The sequence below is a fragment of the Cariama cristata genome, unplaced genomic scaffold, assembly GCF_000690535.1.
Source record: "Cariama cristata isolate BGI_N322 unplaced genomic scaffold, ASM69053v1 scaffold30127, whole genome shotgun sequence".
Lineage (NCBI taxonomy): Eukaryota > Metazoa > Chordata > Aves > Cariamiformes > Cariamidae > Cariama > Cariama cristata.
The window spans coordinates 6,256-6,468 of NW_009627773.1; the positions used below are offsets into that span (position 1 = coordinate 6,256).

Sequence of the window (213 nt, forward strand, 5' to 3'; positions counted from 1 at the left end):
TGACGGGGCTGACGTGGGCAGCAAACTTGTTCCCGTAGGTTTCAGAGAGATAGGCCTGAACCTTCTTGTCCCGCGACTTCTGCAGGTGGTACGTGGTGGGGTTTTCCAGGTAGGACTGGACCTGCAAGGAGACAAACCATCAGGGATCCCCCGAGGGGTCTCCTGCACCCCCTCGGCCCCAGGGTGGGGGGTGACACCCCCCAGCACTGTACC

The 213-nt window shown here is 62.0% G+C and overlaps 1 protein-coding gene across 1 annotated transcript in view; it reads right to left on the minus strand.

Moving 5' to 3' along the window:
• Positions 1-121, minus strand: part of TFEB (transcription factor EB) — a gene marked incomplete at its 5' end in the record, with an annotated part of 3,405 nt that extends 3,284 nt beyond the window's left edge. The window contains one exon of the mRNA XM_009704552.1: positions 10-121. Coding sequence (XP_009702854.1) covers positions 10-121 — 112 coding nt within the window. The remainder of the gene's footprint in view (positions 1-9) is intronic.
• Between the last annotated feature and the right edge of the window lie 92 nt (positions 122-213).